The sequence below is a fragment of the Branchiostoma lanceolatum genome, chromosome 3 (genome assembly GCF_035083965.1).
Source record: "Branchiostoma lanceolatum isolate klBraLanc5 chromosome 3, klBraLanc5.hap2, whole genome shotgun sequence".
Taxonomy (NCBI): Eukaryota; Metazoa; Chordata; class Leptocardii; order Amphioxiformes; family Branchiostomatidae; genus Branchiostoma; species Branchiostoma lanceolatum.
The window spans coordinates 356,641-382,007 of record NC_089724.1 but is presented as its reverse complement, the minus strand read 5'-3'; the positions used below and the strand labels follow the sequence as shown (position 1 = coordinate 382,007).

At 46.7% G+C, this 25,367-nt stretch overlaps 1 protein-coding gene across 4 annotated transcripts in view; it reads right to left on the bottom strand.

Moving 5' to 3' along the window:
* Positions 1-25,367, bottom strand: part of LOC136429609 (fibrous sheath CABYR-binding protein-like) — a 69,284-nt gene that overhangs the window by 8,878 nt on the left and 35,039 nt on the right. For 2 of the 4 annotated variants that reach the window (XM_066419490.1, XM_066419491.1), the window contains 14 exons: positions 15,873-16,121; positions 14,867-15,092; positions 14,415-14,450; positions 13,828-13,866; positions 13,196-13,302; positions 12,793-12,899; positions 12,191-12,308; positions 11,841-11,904; positions 10,667-10,850; positions 6,953-7,122; positions 4,770-4,902; positions 2,360-2,573; positions 1,149-1,241; positions 18-548 (listed from right to left, as the gene is read on the bottom strand). In XM_066419490.1, the coding sequence (XP_066275587.1) occupies positions 18-548; positions 1,149-1,241; positions 2,360-2,573; positions 4,770-4,902; positions 6,953-7,122; positions 10,667-10,850; positions 11,841-11,904; positions 12,191-12,308; positions 12,793-12,899; positions 13,196-13,302; positions 13,828-13,866; positions 14,415-14,450; positions 14,867-15,092; positions 15,873-16,019 (2,169 nt within the window). In that variant the 5' untranslated portion in view covers positions 16,020-16,121. Of the gene's footprint in view, positions 1-17; positions 549-1,148; positions 1,242-2,359; positions 2,574-4,769; positions 4,903-6,952; positions 7,123-10,666; positions 10,851-11,840; positions 11,905-12,190; positions 12,309-12,792; positions 12,900-13,195; positions 13,303-13,827; positions 13,867-14,414; positions 14,451-14,866; positions 15,093-15,817; positions 15,843-15,872; positions 16,122-25,367 lie in introns of those variants that run through there. The other 2 variants (XM_066419492.1, XM_066419493.1) reach the window with 2 other exon arrangements.

Sequence of the window (25,367 nt, the reverse complement as noted above, 5' to 3'; positions counted from 1 at the left end):
TTGGGAGACTTCTCCACCTTGGGAGACTCCTCCACCTTGGGGGACTCCTCCACCTTGGGGGACTCCTCCACCTTTGGAGATTCCTCCACCTTGGGAGACTCCTCGACCTTGGGAGACTCCTCGACCTTGGGTGACTCCTCGGCCTTGGGACACTCCTCGACCTTGGGTGACTCCTCGACCTTGGGAGACTCCTCCACCTTGGGAGACTTCTCGACCATGGGAGACTCCTCGACCTTGGGAGACTTCTCGACCATGGGAGACTCCTCGACCTTTGGAGACTCCTCGACCTTGGGAGATTCCTCGACCTTTGGAGACTCCTCGACCTTGGGAGACTCCTCGACCTTTAGGTACTCCTCGACCTTGGGAGACTCCTCGACCTTGGGAGACTCCTCGACCTTGGGAGACTCCTCTACCTTAGGTGACTCCTCGACCTTGGGAGATTCCTCTACCTTGGGAGATTCCTCGACCTTGGGAGATTCCTCGACCTTAGGAGACTCCTCGACCTTGGATAGTTCTTCACTTAGCGAAGGCTCTCCGGTAGTTTGGCCCTACAGGTAACAGTTTGGTGTGAAAAGCATGTTAGCAGACAGGTTGCCATGTTTACAGATTACTTCACCTTGCGGGCTGCACCTGATTGGTCAGTCCATGTCACATGATAGTCACCTACCAATCAGAGGGCTGGCCTGCTGGGTAAAGCATCTGCTTAGCTTGGCAGAGGCGGCAGGAAGTAACAGAACGTGGATGTAAGGGGGGGGGGGGAACATGGATGTACAGGGAGAGTTGGAGGGCTGAACATGGATGTAACGGGGAGAGTTGGAGGGCTGAATGAAAATTAACAGAGAACATGAGGAAAAGAACAGCAGGGGAGCGAATAGACAACTACAGACCATTCATTACTACATCAACAGTTCTACAGTCGTTTTCACTACGCAGAACAAGGTAGGAAAATAATCATTCTGGTAAGAACAACTTTACGGCTAGAAGGTAAGGAAGGAGAAAGCGGGAGAGAACCATTCCGGCAGGCTGTCCCACGAGGAGGGAGGGACAACTGTGTCCTCTATGAGAGTCAGTAGGAGGAGGTCATTAACGAGTTCATTAACAAGGCATTAATAGAGGAAAGGTTAGAGGTCATGCAGAGGTCAGCATACTTCTGTGGCGTCTGGTTTGGCGTAGCTGTCGGCGGCGGGCGTTGTTATGGCAACCTCTCCGTTTTCCTTCACGGCTGCGTCGGCCTTCTTCTCCTGTGAGGGGGGAGGGGGGCGGGATTCGGTCAACTTTGGGCTGAACACGTTTCTATGCCAGCTCCACAGACGGCTTTAACAGTGGGTATGCAACAGAACATGGCCCACACTAGGAGAAATTGGGACTTACTCAAGTTTCGCTTGACTATCCGTCAGCCATGTTTAAGGAACGGACCTGTCCCCTGCTACTTCTAAAACGTGACATCGGACAGGCGACTGCTGCAACGTCACGTCCTGGTACCTGCAGCAGTCGGGACCATTCCGTGCCCAATGTCAGCGTCAAATCTGTGTAAGTCCCAATTTCTCTTACCACTGGTAAAATGTAAAGTTAACTCTTGTTCCATAATGTCGTTTACCAACACAGATGAACTTTCATGGTATACCTGTAAGATGCCAGTAAAGTTCTTCATCATAACGTTGCTCCAACGTTGCTGCTTTCAGTTGACTTCATCAGGGTATAGAGAGGGGATGGGGTGGGGGTTTGGGCTCCATTTAGGAGGGGATACTGACCCAGTCATGTTTGGACCCAAACTCCTTTGTGTTGCAGTGCCACCATACGGTCAGTAGTGAAATTACACCCTGCTGAAGGCAGATGGGAGCGGCAGAGATGTCGGTTGGGAAATTGACTGTAGTTGTGATGAAGAACTTTCCCTGTACATTCCTACATTGTATAGAAGAGCTCTGGAGTTTTACCTTGTTCCAAAGACATTGCCTTTCTTACATCTTGATTATTCTAATCATTTATGATATTGACTTTCTTACTCTCTCTCTATATATATCCAATTTAACGTCTCTAATTCCCCATCACATGGATGCTTGCACATGGATGGGGAAGCCCGAGGACTCCTCATTAAGTGCAAGTCTTTTTTGTAGCAAGAGTTTTTACGGCAGGATGCCCTTCCTAACACCAACCCAAACCCTCCTGTAGGGCTTAGGACATGGGAAATATGTGTTAAGTCTGGGTACATGTCCGGACATAATGGCGGCCTTGTCTGGGTACACCCCAGGATTGAACCTGAGTCTCATAGGTTCATAGCCGGATGCTCTGCCACTATGACACACAGACGCCACACATCTACACGGGTATTAACACTCTAATCATTAACACTCCTTCCCACCTCCTTGGGTTCCTCGGGCCTGTCCTTGGGGTGACCCTTGTACTTGGAGGTCTTCTTGACAAAGCCGCCGTCCACGAGCGAGTAGGCCATGTCGAGGATGGTTTCGCTGAGCGGGCGCTCCTCCATGGCCAGGACCTCCTTCATGCGCTTGTTGTCGCAGGTCAGGACCTTCCCCACGTAGGGCACCACCATCCTCAGGCCCCCGTCAAACCAGCTGTGCAGGAGACACACACACGTTAGCACAGAGGCTCTTATTCAGGGCTGTCGCCAGCTTTACATTTTTTTCACCCCTCTCATTGTTTGAGAGGCGATGTTTTAATTTTCATTGTCAAATCTGTCATTTTAAGCCTAAAAAGATCCGTTTTCGTCAATTTCATGTCATGATTTCCCATTATTGGGACGGACATTTTGTTTTGCTGTCCCAATAAACAAATTTCAGTCCTGTGACGGAGGAACGGGTCCTGGAGACAGCCCTAACGTTCTTATTCTATTTCTCATAAGAGTCATAATGAAAAATAAACAGTTCTCCAACTCAGGGAATCAATCGAATCACTCGGACGACAAAACACACATGTGTTGGCACGGAAGCTTGTACTATTTTCCAAATGACTCAGTTTGTACTTGTCTGTCATAAATCAGTCAGATTGTAACCGAACACCTCCTCCCTCAGGGTTCGGGGAATGTCGTTTGAACGCGTTCTATTTCTTACAGAGACGTGCCGCGACATAGTTTGAGCAAAATCCCTCCTGTGATGAACAGTTTGTACGGTTCAAATTAGTCCATTCAGGTTTGCTTTTCTTTCACCAAAAACCACCATCATGACGATTCAGCTAAACTACAACTAGTAAAATCAAACAAACCAGCAAGCACCTTGTCTTAAAGCAAGCACCTTCATAAAAACACAAAGCAAACACACAAAATAACCAAGCAAAAAGAAAAACGGCACCAACTAAAAGAAAAAACAGGCACTGAAACTGCACGCTATGGACAGCTACTACTGAAAGCTAGGCTACATGTTAGAAAAACTCCACACCAAAACAAGGCGAAAAACATACACAACGGAACAACATGAACATGGTAGTCATGGCAACGGGGCTCGTCATGAGGATGGCTGAAAATCAAACAGGAACGAACGTTTCTTCCACAGGGTCAAGGTTAGAAACAAAGGACAAACATCTGATGGTATTACGACGTTACACCTCACATCATCATATCATCATAACCAATTTCAACATCAACTCATTTTTCAGGTGATCGATCAATAATATTGATTTAACATGAATCCTCCTGTACGACCTCTACTGCCACATGCCGTGTGACCTTCACATTTCCAAATGTAATCCGACACCAGGACTACTGGTGTGACCAATGCTGAGGAGAACTTTGCCTTTCTTTCTTTACTTAGAGAAGCATATATCTTTGATATTTCATTAGAATAAATCCAGTAGATAAAACAAAATGTGTAATTCATGCTCTGAAATTCATGTCAGTCCCAGCATGTGGTGGGAGCAGACTACTGTTTCTACTGCTGAGACTTCCTGGATAAAAGGGTAAGAATTGGCAGCAATTGCGGCCCACTATTTGCCATTCTGAGGTAAAATGCATTCTTTAGGTTCTTCAGGGAAAGCCCTTTTGCTGGGAACTTTTTTCTTCTTAAAATTCAAGTTAAATTTGTTAACAATGATCTCAAAATACACTTTCTCATTCTCAAACAAGTGTTAGATTTTCTCATAGATGTTAAACATAGACATTCACCCAAGCACTCGGGGCCAACATGTGCAGCGTTATGGAATGTTCTGCAGCAGGAACAGCTCTAACAACCAATCAGCATCTAGGATTGTCCACGAATCAACCAATCAGCATGTTTGCTATTTTTGGAATGTCCACGAAACAACCAATCAGCATGTTTGCTATTTTCAGAATGTCCACGAACTAACCAATCAGCATGTTTGCTATTTTCGAATGTCCACGAACTAACCAATCAGCAGAGGCTGAGTGTGCTTCTCACCTGCTGATTCGCAGGAGGAACTTGGGGCAGCTCATGGTGGGCCTTAAACAACCAATCAACAGTCTGGACATATCTGATGTTAACGGAATATCAATGAGTTTAACCAATCAGCAGAGGCTGAGTGTGCTTCTCACCTGCTGATTCGCAGGAGGAACTTGGGGCAGCTCATGGTGGGCCTTAGACAACCAATCAACAGTTTGGACATATCTGATGTTTACGGAATATCAATGAGTTTAACCAATCAGCAGAGGCCGAGTGTGATTCTCACCTGTTGATTCGCAGGAGGAACTTGGGGCAGCTCATGGTGGGCCTTAAACAACCAATCAACAGTCTGGACAGTTCAACAGTTAATGGAATATCAATGAGTTTAACCAATCAGCAGAGGCTGAGTGTGCTTCTCACCTGCTGATTCGCAGGAGGAACTTGGGGCAGCTCATGGTGGGCACGTTGTAGCCCTGCGGCTTGAACTCCTTGGCCAGGATCTGCGCCACTTCCCGCAGCCACATATTCCCCTGCACCAGGATGTGCCGGTTGTCTGAGGGAACAGGTACATAAAACAGTTATCCTGTAACCCTACCCCTTACAGCAGCTACAGTTATCCCCTAACCCCTTCCACAGCCACAAGTTCCCCTGCACCAGGATGTGCCGGTTGTCTGTGGGAACAGGTACATAAAACAGTTATCCCCCAACCCCTTCCACAGCCACAGCAGTTATCCCCTAACCCCTTCCACAGCCACATGTTCCCCGGCACCAGGATGTGCCGGTTGTCTGTGGGAACAGGTAAATAAAACAGTTATCCTGTAACCCCTTCCACAGCCACAGCAGTAATCCCCTAACCCCTTCCACAGCCACAGCAGTTATCCCCCAACCCCTTCCACAGCCACAGCAGTTGTCCCCTAACCCTTCCCGCAGCCACATGTTCCCCTGCACCAAGATGTGGCGGTTGTCTAAGGGAATGATATGCGGAGTTAAAACAATAACAAAAAAAGGAAATAGGCATGCCTTCAAGTACTTAAGTTATCAAGCAACCCAGAATTGAGGTGTTCAAATTATGGTCTTTCCCTAGAGAAGTCTGAACAATCCAAGACAGGAAGTACTTGCACTAGGATGTCTGCAGGAAAGGGAGTTTTTATTGCACCACTGGCAGAACTATCAGTCTGTATTTTGCTGGCATCTACAAATTTGTCTTTGAACTGCAACAAATCAACTCCATTAAGAGAACATTTTTTTAAATTTTCTAAAACCAGACATACAGTACAGATTAGAATCATCAAATCAAACCAAATGATCTCCAGGTAGACTAGTTAGTAAATAACAGGGTGCGAAATACCCGGTTGCGCACTTGCGCAGCGCAACAATATTTTGGTTGGCGCAACTTATCTCTTAACCCAGGTTGCACGGTGCGCTACCTAAATTTTGGGCCGGAGAATTCGATTTTGCGGCAATTACTTGGACGAAGTAGAAAATAATTGGACCAAGGAAGCTCACACACCCATGTGGTGTGCACATACACTCGCTATCAGTCTCGTAAATTTTCAAACCAAACATATAAATCGACCCCCAACTAAACAAGTTAATAAAGTTACCGATACTTTTTCACTCGTTTGCATCCATACTCAACCTGTTTTATTATGCCTGAAACGCAAAATTTGTCGGAAAGAGAGCGCGGCTTAGCGCTCGGCTCTTGGCCGCCATGTTGAATTCATCGACTCTCGCTGGATATCGCGTGAATGCGCGAGAGTAAGACGTGTAATCTGCACTACCAGCAACTACTGGAAGAGGGCAGTGTTTGAGTTGCTGTGTATTTCTATGGGCGAAATGTTGCTAGTGCTTTTTTGGGGGCAAAATTAAAAATTGCAGAAGTGGAGATGGAGCCACTTTACTAATAACAAGCTGGGATTTAAAAATTCTTTACTTTGCAACAATAATTATAGAGTAAACAAAGTTGTTAAAATGTTTTGACAGTGAGATAAAAACTGGACAATGACATAGACTATTGTATCAATCTTATGATTATCATAGATGTATATCATCAATAACTCACCTGTGAATTTTTCAATAAAAAATATAGGTAATTTCATTCCGGGGGTACTTTTATTAGATTTTGAAAATATGCCCAGTCGCAACTTTTATGTGAGGGATGAGAATAATGTACAGGTACAAGTCCTATTGCAGTGTAACTATTGCAGTGTAACTCTTCCTACTGAGCAGAAAAAGCAAAAAGTCTATGGGTGTTGAAAAAAGATTTATTTGTACTAAAAGAATAGCCGTGTTACACATGAATTGTATAAGTTTGTTTGTTGTGGGCTGTGGTGTTTTATTTACATTGTATATTATTGAATTTTATTTTGAAACAAAAACACATTTAAGCACCAGTTATATTGTTAAAGGCTATGTAATACTATGTACTTACAAAATATAATTTCAGGAAATCAGTGAATTTTAGGTGGGGCAACCTGAAATTCTGATGGGCAACCTAGCTTTCTACCTAGGTTGCACACCGTGCAACCTGGCTCAAAAAAGTATTTCGCACCCTGAATAATGTTGTTTACTAATAGAGATTCTGGATAAATAAGAAAACAAACCTGCTGCCTGCTCATTGGTCAGCGCGATGATGTGGGCCTTGGCGACGTCACGAACATCGATGATGTTCAGGTTGATCTTCGGAACGGCAGGCATCGAACGTTGGAGAAGCCGAACAACAGCCTCCATACTGGTGAAGGAGTTCTTACTGATGACTGGACCCATCACATATCTGGGACGGAGGGAGGGAAAGAGGCAGGTTAGGGATGGATGTAACACCACCGCCTCCATACTGGTGAAGGAGTTCTTACTGATGACTGGACCCATCACATATCTGGGACGGAGGGAGGGAAAGAGGCAGGTTAGGGATGGATGTAACACCACCGCCTCCATACTGGTGAAGGAGTTCTTACTGATGACTGGACCCATCACATATCTGGGACGGAGGGAGGGAAAGAGGCAGGTTAGGGATGGATGTAACACCACCGCCTCCATACTGGTGAAGGAGTTCTTACTGATGACTGGACCCATCACATATCTGGGACGGAGGGAGGGAAAGAGGCAGGTTAGGGATGGATGTAACACCACCGCCTCCATACTGGTGAAGGAGTTCTTACTGATGACTGGACCCATCACATATCTGGGACGGAGGGAGGGAAAGAGGCAGGTTAGGGATGGATGTAACACCACAGCCTCCATACTGGTGAAGGAGTTCTTACTGATGACTGCACCCATCACATACCTGGGACGGAGGGAGGGAAAGAGGCAGGTTAGGGATGGATGTAACACCATCACATATCTGGGACGGAGGGAGGGAAAGAGGCAGGTTAGGGATGGATGTAACACCATCACATATCTGGGACGGAGGGAGGGAAAGAGGCAGGTTAGGGATGGATGTAACACCACCGCCTCCATACTGGTGAAGGAGTTCTTACTGATGACTGGACCCATCACATATCTGGGACGGAGGGAGGGAAAGAGGCAGGTTAGGGATGGATGTAACACCACCGCCTCCATACTGGTGAAGGAGTTCTTACTGATGACTGGACCCATCACATATCTGGGACGGAGGGAGGGAAAGAGGCAGGTTAGGGATGGATGTAACACCACAGCCTCCATACTGGTGAAGGAGTTCTTACTGATGACTGGACCCATCACATATCTGGGACGGAGGGAGGGAAAGAGGCAGGTTAGGGATGGATGTAACACCACAGCCTCCATACTGGTGAAGGAGTTCTTACTGATGACTGGACCCATCACATACCTGGGACGGAGGGAGGGAAAGAGGCAGGTTAGGGATGGATGTAACACCATCACATATCTGGGACGGAGGGAGGGAAAGAGGCAGGTTAGGGATGGATGTAACACCACCGCCTCCATACTGGTGAAGGAGTTCTTACTGATGACTGGACCCATCACATATCTGGGACGGAGGGAGGGAAAGAGGCAGGTTAGGGATGGATGTAACACCACCGCCTCCATACTGGTGAAGGAGTTCTTACTGATGACTGGACCCATCACATATCTGGGACAGAGGGAGGGAAAGAGGCAGGTTAGGGATGGATGTAACACCATCACATATCTGGGACGGAGGGAGGGAAAGAGGCAGGTTAGGGATGGATGTAACACCACCGCCTCCATACTGGTGAAGGAGTTCTTACTGATGACTGGACCCATCACATATCTGGGACGGAGGGAGGGAAAGAGGCAGGTTAGGGATGGATGTAACACCACCGCCTCCATACTGGTGAAGGAGTTCTTACTGATGACTGGACCCATCACATATCTGGGACAGAGGGAGGGAAAGAGGCAGGTTAGGGATGGATGTAACACCATCACATATCTGGGACGGAGGGAGGGAAAGAGGCAGGTTAGGGATGGATGTAACACCACCGCCTCCATACTGGTGAAGGAGTTCTTACTGATGACTGGACCCATCACATATCTGGGACAGAGGGAGGGAAAGAGGCAGGTTAGGGATGGATGTAACACCATCACATATCTGGGACGGAGGGAGGGAAAGAGGCAGGTTAGGGATGGATGTAACACCATCACATATCTGGGACGGAGGGAGGGAAAGAGGCAGGTTAGGGATGGATGTAACACCACCGCCTCCATACTGGTGAAGGAGTTCTTACTGATGACTGGACCCATCACATATCTGGGACGGAGGGAGGGAAAGAGGCAGGTTAGGGATGGATGTAACACCACAGCCTCCATACTGGTGAAGGAGTTCTTACTGATGACTGGACCCATCACATATCTGGGACGGAGGGAGGGAAAGAGGCAGGTTAGGGATGGATGTAACACCATCACATATCTGGGACGGAGGGAGGGAAAGAGGCAGGTTAGGGATGGATGTAACACCACCGCCTCCATACTGGTGAAGGAGTTCTTACTGATGACTGGACCCATCACATATCTGGGACGGAGGGAGGGAAAGAGGCAGGTTAGGGATGGATGTAACACCACAGCCTCCATACTGGTGAAGGAGTTCTTACTGATGACTGGACCCATCACATATCTGGGACGGAGGGAGGGAAAGAGGCAGGTTAGGGATGGATGTAACACCATCACATATCTGGGACGGAGGGAGGGAAAGAGTCAGGTTAGGGATGGATGTAACACCATCACATATCTGGGACGGAGGGAGGGAAAGAGGCAGGTTAGGGATGGATGTAACACCATCACATATCTGGGACGGAGGGAGGGAAAGAGTCAGGTTAGGGATGGATGTAACACCACAGCCTCCATACTGGTGAAGGAGTTCTTACTGATGACTGGACCCATCACATATCTGGGACGGAGGGAGGGAAAGAGGCAGGTTAGGGATGGATGTAACACCACAGCCTCCATACTGGTGAAGGAGTTCTTACTGATGACTGGACCCATCACATATCTGGGACGGAGGGAGGGAAAGAGGCAGGTTAGGGATGGATGTAACACCATCACATATCTGGGACGGAGGGAGGGAAAGAGGCAGGTTAGGGATGGATGTAACACCATCACATATCTGGGACAGAGGGAGGGAAAGAGTCAGGTTAGGGATGGATGTAACACCATCACATATCTGGGACGGAGGGAGGGAAAGAGGCAGGTTAGGGATGGATGTAACACCATCACGTATCTGGGACGGAGGGAGGGAAAGAGTCGAGAAAGGGAAAGAAGCAAGCTGTAACAGCAGTTTCCAAAATGAACATTTATCGTCAGCTGTTAAAGGGAAGGTCACATTTTCACACCCTGTAGATGTCTCCAGAGTTGAGGATCACAAGCTCAAACTTCTCACCCTTCTTCAGCTGCAATTTGTTATTTCTTGATCTACTCTAGCACCTTATAAGATTCCAGACTCACCCAGGGTTGAGCACTACATGCTCAAACTTCTCCCCCTCCTTTAGGTGAAATATATATACATAGGTTTATAGTTACAATATTTCTGCTAGAGTCTTAAACATTTCTGAGCTGATCTAGCACCTTGTAAGATTCCAGACTCACCCGGGGTTAAGAACCACCAGCTCAAACTTCTCCCCTTCCTTCAGGTCCTTCATGTAGTCCCAGGCGGCCTTCTCGGCCAGAGCCTTGTAAAATTTCTGACTTTCTTAAGCTACTCTAGGACCTTGTAAGATTCCAGACTCACCCAGGGTTGAGCACCACCAGCTCAAATTTCTCCCCCTCCTTCAGGTCCTTCATGTAGTCCCAGGCGGCCTTCTCGGCCAGAGCCTTGTAAAATTTCTGACTTTCTTAAGCTACTCTAGCACCTTGTAAGATTCCAGACTCACCCGGGGTTGAGCACCACCAGTTCAAACTTCTCCCCTTCCTTCAGGTCCTTCATGTAGTCCCAGGCGGCCTTCTCGGCCAGAGCCTTGGACTTGAGGTAGGCCTGGGCGCGGTCGGTGTTGGTCCAGTCCTCCTCCGTGTAAACCTTGTTCGCCTCCGGCGCGGCTGGTTTGATATAGAGATTTCCTTGTAGTGAGACCAACAAGTGTCATGTGACTGTGGGTAGGCATGGCAACGGGAGAGACTATGCGCAGGGAGGGGGGGGGAGGTACCGTATTTCCTCTCAGAGAAGCACAGCGGAAAATCAATATAGAACCATCCCTCAACAGAGACGGGGGGCGCCACAGACTTTCTACAACTTAGGATCCACTGCTCGTGAGTCACATGTTCTATCTGCATAACATGACGTCACAGAAGTGTGGATTCCTCACTCCTTGACAAAGACTGGAGCTGATCAGTTGAAAATTTGGGTAAGTCCAATTTTTTGTGTTGGCAATTTGCAGTTCAACTTCAATACACAAGTCTACGGACCAGTGGGTAAAATCAACCAGGACTTTGCTGCTAACGCTGAGCTTCTCGCCGGAGAAATACGGTAGGAGAATCAAAGCTGGTTTTACTGTCAGCAGAAATTCTACAAGGACCGAATCTCTTTGAGGGAAACCAAATGTTTCATTCTAAGCGATGAAGCGTCCTCATGCATCACTGATATCAGGGACCAATCCACCTGCATGACATTCAAATGTAGAGCTTCATCACCAAATTCCCCCAAACAGTTTGGAACCAATATTTTTTGGTGCACAGAATGAAGACAAGGCAGTAACCAGCTTTGATTTGCAACAACTTAAAGGATGATGGCAAAAAATAAGACTAGCGTCACTACAGCCTGATAATGGAACAAAAGTAAGAATATCTATGACAACTTTACAAACAAGACAAAACAAAAGGCATAAGGACAAAAATAAGGTTGAAGTAAGGAAAGAATAAAACCAGTGCTCACAACAGAACAGGGTTGCTAAAAATTATGTGGACTTAAATGCTGCAAAAGTAGTATAAAGGCAGACGGCAGGGAATGGCAGGGATAGTGTGCTAACAACTATCTTCCAGGACTCCGGCCTCTACACGGGCGGCCATGTTAACCTTGAGGATTTCTCCCCAAGGTCGTGGAAGTGGACTCACCACAGATGGCTGCCAGGGAGCTGGTCAGGATGACTCGCTTGATCTCACCGTTAGCCGCCACGGCCTGCAGACACAGGTGTCAATCATCACGTTACTATGGTAACAAGGCTACTATGGTGCCAATCAATCGGTCACTATGGCAACAGGATGTTTAGACCTTTTGTTGAAATATCTTCATACAAAATCATATATTTTCAGTAGTACTAGTAAGCATAAGTAATACACAAAATGTGCACATTTAACCCAACTACATCGTCATCTAAAGCAAACCTTTTGGCAAAGTTCATATTAACGAGGAAACGTGTGTTCCTGAATATTTTACAGCTGATGAATGAGAAGGTGACCCTGACCTTGAGCACGTTGGTGGTGCCCTCCACGGCGGGTTTGATGACGTCGTCCTCGTTGCGGGGGTTGGTGAGGGGGAAGGGGCTGGCAGTGTGGATCACGTATGTGCACCCCTCGATAAGGCTGCAGGAAAACAACATATCAGGTTACAAAAGTCCACATACCCCATACAGACCCCCAGCCTACATCACCCTCAATAAGGCAGCAGCAAAACAACACACCTAACAAAAACGATCCACATACATGTACTCCAACAGACCCATCAAGCTTATCCCCCCTGGCTCCCATTGTGCCTTCCCCCTGTGCCTACCCCCTTTAGCACCCCCTGTACCTACCCCTTTAGCACCCCCCCTGTACCTACCCCCCACGGCACCCCCTGTACCTACCCCTTTTGGCATCCCCTGTACCTTCCCCCATACTTCGACCTTGTTGAAAAGCGGCCTGTGTTGCCTAACAAGCATTTGAAGGAAAATAAAGACTTCGACTTGGCTTGACTTAACCTACCCCCTTCAGCGACCCCCCTGTACCTACCCCCTCCAGCACCCCCTGTACCTACCCCCTCCAGCACCCCCTGTACCTACCCCCTCCAGTAGACCCCTGTACCTACCCCCTCCAGCAGTCTGCATCCAGAAGGTCGGCTTTGTGCAGCTGAAGGTCACCGTACTCCCAGGTCGTTGGCCCTGTGACCTCTGCCTTTGTCTCCTTCTGCTCCTCCTAAATGGGTCACAGGTCAAAGGGCATACTTGCTTAAATTCCAACACCTTATGAAGACCAATATTAGTATAATGTGAAGAACTGTCAAATTTGATGGAGTTTTTATTGCCAAACATCTTATTACAAATCATAGATCACGAATGTGTGAGTACAACTTAAAGGTCATAGAGGACATGAGGAAGCAGTGACATGTGAGTGTAGGTCATAGGTCACAAGGGTCATAGGGCAAGCAATAAAAGTTAAGCTTTTATTCCTACTAAGTGTGATAAAGTGAGAGTTTTTACTTCTGTACTGACCTCTTTCTTCTCAGCGACCTTCTCATCATCAGTCTTCCCGTCTCCCTCCGTCTTGGTCTCGTCCGCCTTCACGTCTTCCCCCTCCTTCTTCTCCTCACCGGCCTCAGCTGGGGACGGACAACACAAGGTCAACTCATGGTCCGCACAAGGTCAACTCAAGGTTAAGGTCCACTCATATTCAATAGAAGGTCAACACAAGGTCAACTCATGGATGGTCAATACAAGGTCAACACAAGTTTGACTCAAGGTGGACAGAGTCAATGCAAGGTCAACACAAGGTCAACTCTAGGTCAGCTCAAGGTCAACTCCAGGTTAGCACAATTACAAGGTCAAGAAAAGTCTAACTCAAGGTTACAAGTACAGCTCAACTAACAACCTTTACAGATGATGAGGATACAGGTAGTATGTAAAAGGGAAAGTGGCGATGCCAGCGAGTATTTAGAATAAGAAGCATTAACGTTGCAAAGTTGATGTGAGGCTGATGTGTACATGTATGTAGTTCAAAAGACTACAGCAGCAAAGCAACAAATGTCACAAGCAGTTGAAATACCCCCCAAAGACACCCCCTCCAGTACTTATCCCTAAACAGTGTTAAGTTTGAGATAATGCGAATGACAGGTTCAGTTCCTCACCTGGGGCCTCCTCTGTTTTCTCTTCTGTCTTTGCTTCAGCTGGAAATGGCAGGAAAACAAATAAAAAATCTATTTCATCAGGAAACTTTCACTTTGGTCAAAGGTTAGGTCACAGTTCAAGGGCACTTTCCTGTTGGTTTTATTTTGTGGAGGTTTTTCACTGTGTTTTGAAACAATTCTGTAGTATAATCACACAAGGTGTGTCATGAATTCAGCATCGAGCAGTCACAGTGAAAATATAACCACCGACACCGTTTCAAGATTTAACAGACACTTCCAATGCTTTGTCCATAGAGCAAAGTGCTGTTGGCTTTTCATGAGCGACTGAAACAGCTTCACTTCTCAACTCAATAAACTCTCCCTAAGTCAGATACATCTGATGAGACCAGCATGACTCACTGAGGGTGAGGACTAACTGAACCCAACGGAAGCTGGTTACGAAGGCTGTCTGGGAATTTCCCCTCCCCACTTTTCAGAATCAGATCTTCAAGACTTTACTGCTTGCTAGAAATGCTCCTTGACTATCTGTTCCTTACGTCACCAGCAGGACTAAGAAGGTTCTGAGAAGGTGAAATCTTTCCTCTCACCTGTTTCTTCCTTCTTCTCTTCAGTTGTTGCATCAGCTGTAGGGAAACATGTCATAGGTCACGGCAAGGTCAACGCTTCAGTAACGTGACACGTACAAGAAAAGGTCACACACTACATTTCCCAAGGACGTTTCCCCTGATTTCACAAGGTCATTATCAACAGCATGGCCAAGTATAGACATATGTCTCGGAAAGTATTCATAACAATGAAAGTTGATTCCAAATGTTTCCTTGAAAGAGCATTTTGGGCCTTTGCAGATCAGATTCATCTCGGGAAACATGCCGTTCCTTACTTCTATGTGCAGCTGTTTCTGTCTAAAAGGGCTGCGTACCGGTACCCAGGACCCGTGCAATATAACAAACATATATTAGCTACAAATCAATAATATTTGAGAGTTATCATCTGATAATGTGACATGGTAAAAGGTTACAGTTCAAAGTTGAAAGTTCACCTGCGGGTTCCTCCTTCTTCTCTTCCTTCTTCTCCTCTGCAGCATCCTCGATCTTCTCCTCCTTCTTCTCCTCCTCCTCGTCCTTCTTCTCCTTCTCTTCCTCCTCCTTCTTCTCTTCCTCTTTTTTCTCCTCGTCCTTTTTGTCTTCGATCTTCTCGTCCTTGATTGGTTCCGGCTCGGGTTCCGGATCAGGGGGAGCGTTCACCATTGCCTTCAGGTGGGCGATCTGGACCAATTACAGGGGAGAACACAGATTAAACAGCCAATCACAGAAGGGAACTTTCACCATCGCCTTCAGGTGGGCGATCTGGACCAATTACAGGGGAGAACACAGATTAAACAGCCAATCACAGAAGGGAACTTTCACCATCGCCTTCAGGTGGGCGATCTGGGCCAATCACAGGGGGGAACACAGATTAAACAGCTAATCACAGAAGGGAACTTTCACCATCGCCTTCAGGTGGGCGATCTGGGCCAATCACAGGGAGAACACAGTTTAAACAGCCAATCACAGAAGGGAACTTTCACCATCGCCTTCAGGTGGGCGATCTGGGCCAATCACAGGGAGAACACAGATTAAACAGCCAATCACAGAAGGGAACTTTGACCATCGCCTCCAGGTGGGCGATCTGGGCGAATCACAGGGGAGAACACAGTTTTAACAGCCAATCACAGGGGAGAACACATTTTAAACAGCTAATCATAGGGTAAAAAACAGTTTAAACAGCCAATCGCCAGTTCACCAATGCCTTCAGGTGGAATGATGTTTGATAATTTTTGTTTGTTAGTTTTTATCCACCTTGTTTTTCTGGGAGAGACCGTTCTATGGAATAATGTTGTCAGTTAGTTTTGTTTGTTCGTTTGACTGTCTGTAACCTGCCATGTTTTTCTGGGTGAGGTCCCAGACAGTTCCACAGAAAGTTGCTTGCATGTTAGTTAGTTTGTACCCACCTTGTTTTTCTGCGTGAGGTCGTGGACGGTTATTTGTATGTTTGTTTGTACCCACCTTGTTTTTCTGCGTGAGGTCGCGGACGGTTCCGCGGACCGTGTACTGCCCAGACTCCAGCAGCTGCTGCACGATGTGGGACGCGATGAAGCCGGTTGCCCCGGTAACGAGCACGCGGGGCCGGTCGTCTCCGGATGCGGACGCCATGACGATCGGTTGTAGGGGGGAGGTGGTTCTAACGTTGGTTGGAGGGACGGGTGGGTCTAGCTAGGGAGTGGTCTGCGTGGAATGGCTCGTGCTGGGCGAAGTCTGGAACAGAATGGAGACAGGGTTAGTAACGCAGCACCGCATCGGTTTCAACTCATTTGTAGCGCTTTGGGGGACACAAGGAAAGGCGCTCGAATCCTTGGGTTGTGATCCTATTTCTGACATGCAGCTCTTGTCACAAGCTGTTGGGGTGGAGCAGAAATCACACCATATTGCCGAGTGTTTATCTGAAACACTCATCGGAATGTGCAGCTCAATTCGACTAGGCAGGGCTGTAAGTTAAATAAAGCAGGAATTCTTCCACACCAAAATCCACCTCTAAAACCAGGCTAGCAACAAGGCCACGCCAAAACAGGGAAGAAAAACACTCTTGTCAATTATCATGACAACTTGTTCAAACGGTCCCAAGAAGAGTTTTCAGTGTCTCAGAACTACTTCCCTTGGCTGGATCAGACTGGAAACACTTGGCTGAGACTTTAAGACGCGCTAGTGTTGGAGCTAAGTGCCTGACAAAGTCTTGCAGATCAACGGCTTAGAGTGATGTCGGGGGGATTTCTGACCCTACTGCTGCGGTAAACTCAGGAGGGAAGGAATCACACGGGTTCTTGGGAGATGGTTGGCACGACAGGCGTACCTGTGGTGTAAGACGTGCTTGTGGTGTAAGACGTGACTGTGGTGTAAGACATGCCTAGGTTTAAGACACGCCTGTGGTGTAAGACGTGACTGTGGTGTAAGACATGCCTAGGTTTAAGACACGCCTGTGGTTGAAGACGTGACTGTGGTGTAAGACATGCCTAGGTTTAAGACACGCCTGTGGTTGAAGACGTGACTGTGGTGTAAGACGTGCCTGTGGTTTAAGACGTGACTGTGGTGTAAGACAAATGCCAAGGTCACCATGAAGGACAGCATGACTCAGTTCAAGATTGTTTAAGAAAGACTATCTTGAGGATCAAAATAGGTCTTCTTCCACCTCAACTCTTATTCTGGTACAGGCAGAGGCAACCATTTGCACACCTTAACAAGGATTGTGACCATTTCCTCAGGATCAAAGGTCAGGATCTCAAGATACATAAAGATGGTAACACCATTAGGATATGGAGTCTCCTATGTTACTTCATTTCATTGTCATTAAAAATCATATCTGATGTCAGACCAACATGCTAACTGAATATAACGTTACATGAAGACAGACAGCTTGGTGCAGAAAAAAATGACAACTTGCAAGGTATAAAAATGTAGGCCCAGAATTGGAAGTGCAACACCACAGGAAGTTATTTGGATCCCTTGTTGGTGCCAGTTACGGTGGGATGAGACTGACCGTGTCCCTAACGAGGTAACGAACATGAAGAGTCCCTAACGAGGTAACGAACATGAAGGCGACAGCAGGGAAATTAGTCTCCTGGCCGGGGGCCAAGACGAACCTGGGATGAAACATGAAACCTTTCATGTAGGGGCAGATCAGTCCTCAGGGGATATCCAAGTATTATTTTCATATTGATTCTACTCATGTAGCACTAGATTCAACCTTCTGTCCAAGTGGCTGGGTGCTTGAAGACAACCTATCACCTCAGAAACCTATCACCTCACATTAGCCTCAGCCCACACCAATTCAATTTTTTCGTTAATGGCAGCGCTCGTGAGTGCGACTCGCACACAATATGTATGCGACCAGTTTTTTGAGAATGCGACTAGATTTAAAATCACGGTCGCACGGTGCGACAATCAAAAATTAAGACCTGTGCCAGGATAATGGCTGCAGAACTAAGCGGTAAGCCGAAAATATAGGTATTCCAATATGCTACCGCGAATATCGTCGGTGAATTTTCTATCATGTTCCCACACCCGCGGTACAAAAACTATCCGTTCCTAGTGACAAAGTTACCCATAGAAATAAAGGATATAAGTTTCTCTCATTTGTGGTGTATTTGTTTGATTTGTAAAATGTTTCAAACGCCAAAACTTTGTCGATGAAAGTGAGCGCTCGCCGGACGCTCGCTGTTTTCAATGGCGGCCATGATGTTTATGAAAAATAGACCGCAGCAGAATGAAAGGCTTGTTTCCTGCGGTCATATTTATACCTGTTCAAGCGATGATTTTTACGATCAAAAATTGATGAATCAATTCAAGTGGAGTTTTATTTAAAAAAATATCAAATTTTCCTTTTGTCACCGGTATCATTCCAAAGCTCATTACCTGCCCGTTGTTATGGTGCTGCATGTACTTTTATTCTGCTGCTGTCTATACTGCACAGCGGCGAATCACAAAGCTTTCCCCATGCGGTCTGCCTGTCATTGGATGACGGCGCCGCGCGGTCCTTACGCGCGAAATTTGAACTACGCGTTTCGAAGTTCCCGATTTGACTGGGTCGGCACAAACAGATGATTTTTGATACTATTGAGCAAGAATTTTAAGGATATTAAAGTATTTTGGATCATCTGTAGACAGAGGGTGAGGGTAAAAAGAAAAGAAATGCCTGTAAAAATGTTGAACTTGATGCCAGCAGTGAAGTTTCAAATTATTGAATATGACTTTATTTGTTTTGGTCAGGAACCCAATAGATAAGTTCTAGAGTCATCTATTTATTTATCATTCAAGGTTATGTGAATCATTACCTGCCTTGTTCCAAGTTAAGTAAAAAATACCATTGTGTATTTTTCAACTTGTTGAACTTGAGGCACCGTGGCCCCCGGATAGGGGCCAGCCGGGGAACCTATGCCGAATTTTTCTAAAAATCCATCGTACTAGTATCAGTATGTAGGAAGGTATTGAATGAATTGAATTGCCAATTGTTCTGCACCATCAATGTAGGTTTTTATCTTTTATGATCTATTCAAATACTTTATTCCCGGTTGTTAACATTGATTAATAGGAGTATTATTTGGTATAGCCAAGACTTTTGCTTGTTCTTCCAACTTTTTGTAGTGGTGCCCCTAGATTTTTGCTGGTGCTCCTAACTTTTTTGAGTTAGGAGCACAGTGCTCCTAGGCCTAAAAGTTAGTCTGGAGCCCTGAATGGATTTTTTTAAAAACTGCTAAATTCCAAAAATCACCATAAACAGAATCTCAGATGAAAGTCTGTACTTTGGTGCACACAGTTTCAGGGTGTGTACAGGGTCAGGTGCAAGTTTTCACCCCAGCCTTCTGTTTTTATGATTTTTTTGGCTAAAATTAGAAAAAAAATCTGTTAACCAAGAAATTACATTGGTGTGGCTTCAGGTTAACCTTTCAAGGTCAAAGCAACAAAACATCAGGTCAGCTGGCTTGTGCAGCACCACTAGGAACGTGACCTGTAACCTGGGAGTTTTCTCTGGAACGTCTGTAATCTCAAGGTCATACAAGGACACAGCAGCCAGGGGGGGGGGAGGGTTAACAGGTGGTCCTGCACAAGCTCAGTGAGTCTACCACAAGGCAGGACGCACTTTCAGGACAAGGCTGTCTTCTCTTGGTTCTCTCGTGGTTACTGCGGATGAGGTTCCCTCCCACCACGCCTTCAGGACAAGGCTGTACAACTTACAAAACTGTAAAGACACTAAGTTCACCCCTGTAGATGGCAACAAGTGTCACAGAACAGCCCTCAGCTGTGTTTAAACTTTAACTTTAACTTTAACAAACATGTGACCTCTAAATGTCCTTGACCCGGCAGGGGGCAGAGGATGTCGACCTTCCTGTCTAAGATCATGTCCGACTTCACCTACATGTTCGTCTGCTGATTCCCCCATTTTGGGCCCTTCAAAGGCCACAAATAGACAACAACAAGACAGAAAGACTTTCCCTGGAATCAACGCTGTCTCCCAACCAAGGACTAAGGTTCACCAAACATGAGAGTGTACAGTCTGAAAGCTGGGCCGACACACAGGCGCTATCTCAGTATCTGTTCTGCTAACATGGGGAGTGTAAAATCTGGAGACTAGGCTGACACAGGCACTATCTGATCAGGACAGACCGCTTCCTGACAACGTCTGATAGCAGACCTAGAATCATCAATGGAAAGGCAAGTCTATGATGGCAGACTGTATAGAATGAAAATAAGTTTCAAGATCTAAAAAGATTCAACACAACTGAAGTCCATCGGAAGTCATTAGTAATAGATTTTGTTTGTTAATTTGTGCCTTTATAGTTGTTTGTAAGGGCTCCCTTGGAAATTAGTAACTTTAACTGAAGGGACCGCCATAAAGATTCATAAATAATAGACAATATGATAAATATCTTTCATAAATCTCAGTGCAGTAACTATTCAGGAAGACGACTAAGTCAAATACGTTTCGTATTAAGTCCAATTATGCCAACCTTAACTACGGTATGCACATATTTTGGAATGCGGGAATTACATCGTTAAAGACATTTATCAACAAATAGACCAACAACAAAGCCCCGCCCACCTTGGGGAAATCAAAGGTATGCAAAACAAACCCTGGACCCGACATTGAACGGAGATATGAAAAGGAAAAATAAAAGTCTCTATAAGTATAACATCTATAATGAAAGCTCATCTGTGTTGGTAGTAATCATAATACAATGCTAAACTTTCTTCCAACATGTTGGAAGAAAGTTTAGCATTGTATTAAGTATAACATCTATTAGCTTGATTTCAATCAAGCCTCCTGTAACTGCTCGACGCCCTGTAACCGCTCGCCGCCTAGGACAGAGACCCCCGGGAAGCTGGAGTTTGCGTTATACAGACTAAATATCTCTCATGTACTATAGAGACTGTGGGTCTGGTGTCCAGGCTAGCCGACTAGGCTAACCACTCCCCTGTTGGGCCATGTATGGCTAGTCTTGATATCCAGACAGAGTAAGTCGTGGTGTCACAGGAAAGACCAGTCAGCACACAAGGATTATTCATGCGAAATGCCGGAATAGTCTTTGATTCCACCACAATATCCATGTGGAATGCTGGGAATTGATGCGGAATATTCATGTGCAATGCTGGAATATTCATGCAGACAATATACATGTATTCACATGAAATACCACAATCTTTTCATTTCTATCAATGCCGGAATGTCTGAATATCCATATGGAATGCCGCAATATCCATGTGGAAAGCCGGAAAATTCATATGGAATGCCGCAATCTCCATGTGGAATGCCTGAATATTCACATGGATTTCCTGCGAGACATTCCAGGCATGTTATCAGGAGATACACGTACCCGGGAGTCAGGGATGTCTCCAGCTTTCAATTTTTTTCCGTCCCACTCATTGTTTGAGAGCTGATGTTTCAAATTTTCGTTGTTGAATTTGTCATTTTAAGCTTACAAAGATACATTTCCATCAAATTCAGGCCATAAAGTTCAGAAGTTGGGACGGAAAGGGTGAGATTTTTTTCTGTCCCAGGGCCCTGCGGACAGCCCTGCCCAGAATCCCCCAGGAATGCAGGGCTAACAGAAACATCATGGTTGGAATAACAAGAAGTCCTCGATGTGGTCTTCATCCCTGCCTCCAGATAAGACAGACTTTAAGACCCGTAGGCTGATGTAAGGATTTGCCTCTTCCGACTTACACCATCTTGGCTTAGCCGAGACATCCGAGTGAGACTTGAGAAGGTTCTAAGACCTTCTAAGACAGACAGCTGTTCGCATGTGTTGTGGACTGGGAGCTGTAATGGCGACCAAGGCTGTCTCCAGCTTTGAACTTTTTTACATTCCCTGACTGTCATTGTTTAGGGTCTCACACGGCAATTTGGCTATCCCATTGGATATAATGTAAAAATACAAACCTTTTATGGCCATAATTCCAATAAAAATACATTGTTTCCGGAAATGTTTTAGTTTCTATTGCAAGCACACAAGTAACGGTGACCCGGTATGCACACATTCCCTGTAAAAAGTCGCTGCATAGGAGAGAGCCAAATGAATGTTGTTAATTTTAGTTGTTGAATCTGTCATTTTGAGCTTACGAAAATACGTTTTTATGAATTTCATGTCATGAAGTTGATTTTTGGACAAGGAAAGTTTTTGAGAAGACTCCCCTTATCTCCAGGACTTGAGGACAGCTCCTAAACCTTCCCAGAAGGCAGGTCAGAACAAATCAGCAGCCTGCCAGGAACTCAGTCCGATTTTGTTTATGTTTATGTTTATTTACTCTCCGCAAGACAGAGCCGTCTGACGTTTCACCCAACATGCCAGGCAAAAATGTCCCTCTGGTAAACAGATGACCTTCGCTGATAAACAGATGACCTTCGCTGGTAAACACGTACACAGATTTGAGTAAACAGTTCAACAACTGTGGAGACTAACGTGCAATAGATCAAAGGGAGTTCCTCTTTTCCCACCAGTTAGTGACCAGGCAGTATATACACATAACACAGAAGAGATGTTAAAAAGTGCATTACTAGAAATGAATATCAACATGAGCTATCTACCCCCGAAAATCATGACCATAGCTTGTACAGAGCACAAGATACGAAAACTTGCCATTCTGCTGCAGTACCAAGGGAAGCCGCCAGGGGCCCCAAAATCTAATCACTTCCTGGACGAGTTTTCATGACATTCCATCCATAGCTTCTTGAGTTATGCTGCTAAACCACAAACACTACTGAAAACCTTCTTGGCAAAGTTGGTGTACAAAAGGGGTGTAAAAAAAAACACAAAGAATGTGCTGGATTCTCCTCACATCTGCTTGAAGATTAAGGAGGGCCCAGCAGCTTTCCTTGGGGAACCCCTCCTCCCCATGGCCCATGGATAATGCCTTGTTATCGCCCTCCTCCCCATGGCCCATGGATAATGCCTTGTTATCCCCCTCCTCCCCAATGGCCCATGGATAATGCCTTGTTATCCCCCTCCTCCCCGTGGCCCATGGATAATGCCTTGTTATCGCCCTCCTCCCCATGGCCCATGGATAATGCCTTGTTATCGCCCTCCTCCCCATGGCCCATGGATGTTATCGCCCTCCTCCCCATGGCCCATGGATGTTATCGCCCTCCTCCCCATGGCCCATGGATAATGCCTTGTTATCGCCCTCCTCCCCATGGCCCATGGATAATGCCTTGTTATCCCCCTCCTACCTGTGGCCCATGGATAATGCCTTGTTATTCCCCTCCTCCCCATGGCCCATGGATAATGCCTTGTTATCCCCCTCCTCCCCATGGCCCATGGATAATGCCTTGTTATCGCCCTCCTCCCCATGGCCCATGGATACTGCCTTGTTATCCCCCTCCTCCCCATGGCCCATGGATAATGCCTTGTTATCCCCCTCCTCCCCATGGCCCATGGATAATGCCTTGTTATCCCCCTCCTCCCCATGGCCCATGGATAATGCCTTGTTATCCCCCTCCTCCCCATGGCCCATGGATAATGCCTTGTTATCCCCCTCCTCCCCATGGCCCATGGATAATGCCTTGTTATCGCCCTCCTCCCCATGGCCCATGGATAATGCCTTATTATCCCCTTCCTCCCCATGGCCCATGGATAATGCCTTGTTATCGCCCTCCTCCCCATGGCCCATGGATAATGCCTTGTTATCGCCCTCCTCCCCATGGCCCATGGATAATGCCTTGTTATCCCCCTCCTCCCCATGGCCCATAGATATTGCCTTGTTATCCCCCTCCTCCCCATGGCCCATGGATAATTCCTTGTTATCCCCCTCCTCCCCATGGCCCATGGAAAATGCCTTGTTATCGCCCTCCTCCCCATGGCCCATGGATAATGCCTTGTTATCCCCCTCCTCCCCATGGCCCATGGATAATGCCTTGTTATCCCCCTCCTCCCCATGGCCCATGGATAATGCCTTATTATCCCCCTCCTCCCCATGGCCCATGGATAATGCCTTGTTATCGCCCTCCTCCCCATGGCCCATGGATAATGCCTTGTTATCCCCCTCCTCCCCATGGCCCATGGATAATGCCTTGTTATCCCCCTCCTCCCCATGGCCCATGGAAAATGCCTTGTTATCGCCCTCCTCCCCATGGCCCATGGATAATGCCTTGTTATCCCCCTCCTACCCGTGGCCCATGGATAATGCCTTGTTATCCCCCTCCTCCCCATGGCCCATGGATAATGCCTTGTTATCCCCCTCCTCCCCATGGCCCATGGATAATGCCTTGTTATCGCCCTCCTCCCCATGGCCCATGGATAATGCCTTGTTATCCCCCTCCTACCCGTGGCCCATGGATAATGCCTTGTTATCCCCCTCCTCCCCATGGCCCATGGATAATGCCTTGTTATCCCCCTCCTCCCCATGGCCCATGGATAATGCCTTGTTATCCCCCTCCTCCCCATGGCCCATAGATAATGCCTTGTTATCCCCCTCCTCCCCATGGCCCATGGATAATGCCTTGTTATCCCCCTCCTCCCCATGGCCCATGGATAATGCCTTGTTATCGCCCTCCTCCCCATGGCCCATGGATAATGCCTTGTTATCCCCCTCCTCCCCATGGCCCATGGATAATGCCTTGTTATCCCCCTCCTCCCCATGGCCCATGGATAATGCCTTGTTATCCCGCTGCGCTGATATCTGGAGCTGCTATTTCCTGGGGTTGGCCCCACAAATCTCACATGTCAACACCCCACTTCGGACCATGATAGGACGGGGAGATGTCTGTGTGTGTGTATTCAGGGCAGAAAATGATGGACCCAGATACATTTTGTACATGTACAACTGCTGGGTCAGATAGCTGGCTACCTGCCTGCCCCAAGCTAGACTAGTCACTTTTGACCAACCCTACACTATCAAAAGGGATCAGAACTACTGTAAACCTTAAAAACTTTACTTTTGCAGTGACCTCAATCAGTGAAATCATAACACAGCAAATATATATGTTTCATATTTCTGTACTATTCAATAGATTCAACTGCAAACTTCAAACACCACAAAAATCTCCCTTGCCGTCCTACTAAGACATCCATTCCCTAAACATACCTGACTTTACAGTGTACAGACACTTGGAACAGGGAGGGGTGAGGCACCACCATGAAGATACCATCTCCGCATACCTCCTACATTCCCCTGGCTTCCATCACATTCCAACACTGGAGCAGAATTCCATTTGGAGTAGCCTGAACTCAATCAAGCTCCTGTAACGGCTTGCCGCCCTGTAACTGCATAGCTGCCCAAGAGGAGGGGACAGAAATCCCCGGACAGCTGGAGTTTGCGTTATACAGACTACATTTGGAGCTGCCTAGCAGGAAATATCCCTGGCGTGGTCTCTGTAACTGTTCCATCTTCAATTTCTTTTACTTTAATCAACAATAAAATGGCAACAAAGCCCCAGACTTTCGAGTTCAAAAAACATAGGCGTGTTCGACACTTCTGAAACAAAACCTGTCCATACACCCTAACCAGCAATGAACA